At 33.5% G+C, this 3,597-nt stretch overlaps 1 protein-coding gene across 1 annotated transcript in view; it reads right to left on the bottom strand.

Annotated features, from left to right (window-relative positions):
- TRIADDRAFT_60216 (uncharacterized protein) overlaps nt 1-882 on the bottom strand; it is a gene marked incomplete at both ends in the record, with an annotated part of 8,900 nt that extends 8,018 nt beyond the window's left edge. The window contains one exon of the mRNA XM_002116153.1: nt 840-882. Within this exon, the coding sequence (XP_002116189.1) occupies nt 840-882 (43 nt within the window). The remainder of the gene's footprint in view (nt 1-839) is intronic.
- Nucleotides 883-3,597: the final 2,715 nt, after the last annotated feature.

Here is a 3,597-nt window from a genome sequence, read left to right as displayed (position 1 = left end):
CGAGTAAGACATTAAAGCAATGTCAAATCAATGGAAAGAGACTAGAAATCGACAAAAGCAAGGTTTACTGTACTAGATAGCATTAAGCTAACATATTTAGCGCATTGAAAAGCAAATGAGTTGATTTATAAATTGAAATTGATGGATAACGATCCTTAATTGTCATCATGGCCCAGATTGCGGTATAAGCAGTAAAATTGAACAACACTTATCAGTTATTACGATTGATGATCGGTCGATGCAAAAATTTTTCACGATAAGTCTCACCACAAAGACAGTGTAATTTTCAGCGGTATCATAATAATAATTTAGATATTGCAAAGCTATGCGGTCCGTATTATCAGGGACTTCTCTGGACCGTTTTTCAGATACTCTGACTGTACGTAGAGACCTACTGTACTCACGTGTTCACAAAGGTATACTGTAATCAAGGACTTTTCAAGAATTTTCTCTAAAAATTCCTACTGTAGTTATACTAACAAATATATGCAATCGTACATCTAGCATAAACAGAGTTGCGAATCTCTTTCTGTGCTACCCTATGCAATATGTATTAATGCGTGATTCCGTTTGACTCCATCTTAGATAACATATTCCACATTTACAAACATGTCCTGCTGTCTTTTTGAACCTTGATTAAATTTTATTCATCGTTGTTTGGATTAATGTAGGATAGAGTAGGAAAAATGTTTAATAAATTGAATAGTACTATCTGCTACGATTGATCATTGGCTGGATGCTCAAAAATTACTTTAGGAACATCAGGTAGATTAATTTTCGTTCTATATTGGAGGAAATCGTATTATAGTTACGTAGATCAAAAAAAGACATGAACTTACACATATCAATCTCAGTGACATTCAATCTGGACCGCTCGGTCATTTCCAGATTACAATATACGAGTGCACGAACTACAGCTAGAGAAATTAAGGGAGGACATCAATGTAGATATCTTATGATCGATATCAAAGCAGTTTTAGCAGAAATAAGTAATATTGTTTATTAGTGAGCAATTACTACCAGTAAGCGTCAATAGGCTGTATTAAGTTGTGCAACTAGCCTGTCAAGTCAAGAGGTAAACTTTTGATAACCCAAGATTTTAATAGTCATCAGTTCTGATACAAACGGTAGATACTGTATGTATGATTCTAGGAAGGTTAAAAATGGGGATCATCGATGTACTCGTCAGCCCCGATTGCAATACGCTCTCCTCTCCCTTCTCTGAACAAAGGAGCATTTAGGAAACCATAATAATATTAATATTTATCTAATGATAGAAATAAATGTAAAAAATGTGAAATCAATATTGTATCTTTACTTTCCGAATAATATACAGTAGTGATGAAAAGTGAAGTCTAGGATACCACCTACCATCTGACAATATGTACAGTATGTGGTGTTAGTAGAAATCATCATGATTATGATTTTCCGAGATGAAAATATTAAGACATACGCTCGAACGGTGGACGGAAAGCTTCTATAGTACAGAAGCAAACGACTATAGAAAATCAAGCAATATTCGAAGACTTTGGATGACTTTATTACATTAGCTGAATCCACGTAACAATCCCTAACGAGCTTTTAAAGTATGCTTATACTCATACTTCGAAAGATTTATGATACAATAAGAGCTCACTAATGACAGAAAACATACTCAACGACAGCGTATTATTTTCTGCATTATCAAGCTAGTTATTCTGGCAGACCTCTGTAGATGTGAAACAGAAAACTACAATATTAGTGTGTTACAACATGTGTCTTTTGGTGATCAAGAATGACTCGTGAGATGACAATCGAGTAGGCGAACATGTTTTACCCATAGTTTGCTGTTATTGATATACGTTGTGAGCAATTACAGTATTAAGAAAAATAAAGTAAAATTTAAAGCAATTTAGAAATATAACGATCATACAGATAAACTCACAATTCCACTGCATCTGAAAAAGTATGATGTAGAAAACGAAATTTTTATGATCGATTGAAGTTTAATATTATTAAGTTATGCACTGTATCGTGTATACCATAAGCTAACTTCATGAAAACGTATGTACCTATTTAATTTGATGTACGAGTACATTCATTAGATCGATCAATTTTAATGTACGCGTAAAATGTCCGTCAAAAATGCCTATACAAAAAAGTTGATGTACTGTAGTCAGTAGCTGAACTGTTGGTAGATCCACGAACTCGTACTGTGCTGCACATATGTCGTTACCAAGGACTACTCGTATAGGAATCCGATAGTATTAACTTAAACTTATTAATGCTAAATATATACGATACAGTGCTGTTATCATCGTTAACATTACAAATTTTTAATTTGAAACTGAATACAATCTGATGTTATCTAAAATCAAAATGTAGTTAACCTTTATATAGTCAGTTATAATTCCTAGATGTAACAGCGAAAAGAGATCTAAAAAATTGTACAGTATAGTATGATTGGTATCGTATCCCAATACTCGTAGATTCTCCTTCAAAAGATCCTAATCCACAATGAAAACATTAAGGTATCAATCTCTCAATGTCCTGAATACGCGCACACTCTACATCGAGCTTTAAACGAAGACTAAACGCATATCTACTGTCTAGGGATGGCTACTGTAGGGTAGCGGTAAACTATATTTCATCAACACCAAACTATAACAAGAACTACTAAAGAAAAAGAAAAAGACTACAATAACATAGTCGAAAAACAGAAAATGAGCCTGGATACCAAAAGTGAACAGTACTGTACAGTAGTAGTAACCCATATTCGGCAAATGAATTATCTTTAATGTTAAGCGATTTTACTAACTTTAGATTTTATTACAGATTTGAGTCTACATGACGTCGGATGCTATGCAAGATATCCTTGAAATCGCTGTTGGATATTGTTCCAGAGATGAAAATATCCTATTTAATTTTACAATCTTAGAAAGATAAAGCTTTCAAATTTCACGGTTATCCTCTTGATATGATCGTGAATAAATTTTAATTTCGTGGTCCCAATCGTGTATTTTGAAGACGTTGTATCTTGTCCCCCATATCTAAATTGTTTCCAAGCGCTTATACGAGTACTCGTAAAGGTCTAGACTAAGCAAATGACTGGATTCTACTAAATCCGGTAAGGCCGTTCTCATCTCTTTACTACAATATTACATCGAGGCTTAAAGCGATAAATATTAAGCCTAGTAATATCTAGCATATTATCTTAATATCAACATGTTAACCGAGACAACATCGCTACTACTGTACAAAATGTACTTTATTCTTTCAAAGTAACTAGTAACTAGCCAAGATGAAAAAAAAGCAGTTCATTTTATCGAGAAAATTGCTAATAGCTGTCTATATGTACATAAAATATCGTACGAAGGTGAAAATAGACAGCGATCTGAAGGATTTACGCTGTAGATTTCAGTTTTTGAACATCATGCAGATATTATATACGTGAAACGATGGATGAACGGAAAATAAGTTTTAGCTTTCAATGCATAGTTGATGACTTGTGAGATATTAAAACCGAATCGAAGGTACATGGCCGTTTATAATGTATTATAGGTAAGTAGATGGACAACTGTTTCGTTATAGAACACCTGAAGATGATTATCCTTTTTA

This window comes from Trichoplax adhaerens, genomic scaffold (genome assembly GCF_000150275.1).
Source record: "Trichoplax adhaerens TRIADscaffold_14 genomic scaffold, whole genome shotgun sequence".
Classification (NCBI taxonomy): domain Eukaryota; kingdom Metazoa; phylum Placozoa; class Uniplacotomia; order Trichoplacea; family Trichoplacidae; genus Trichoplax; species Trichoplax adhaerens.
Note: the sequence above shows the minus strand (reverse complement) of the source record. Positions and strands in the feature narration are given on the sequence as shown.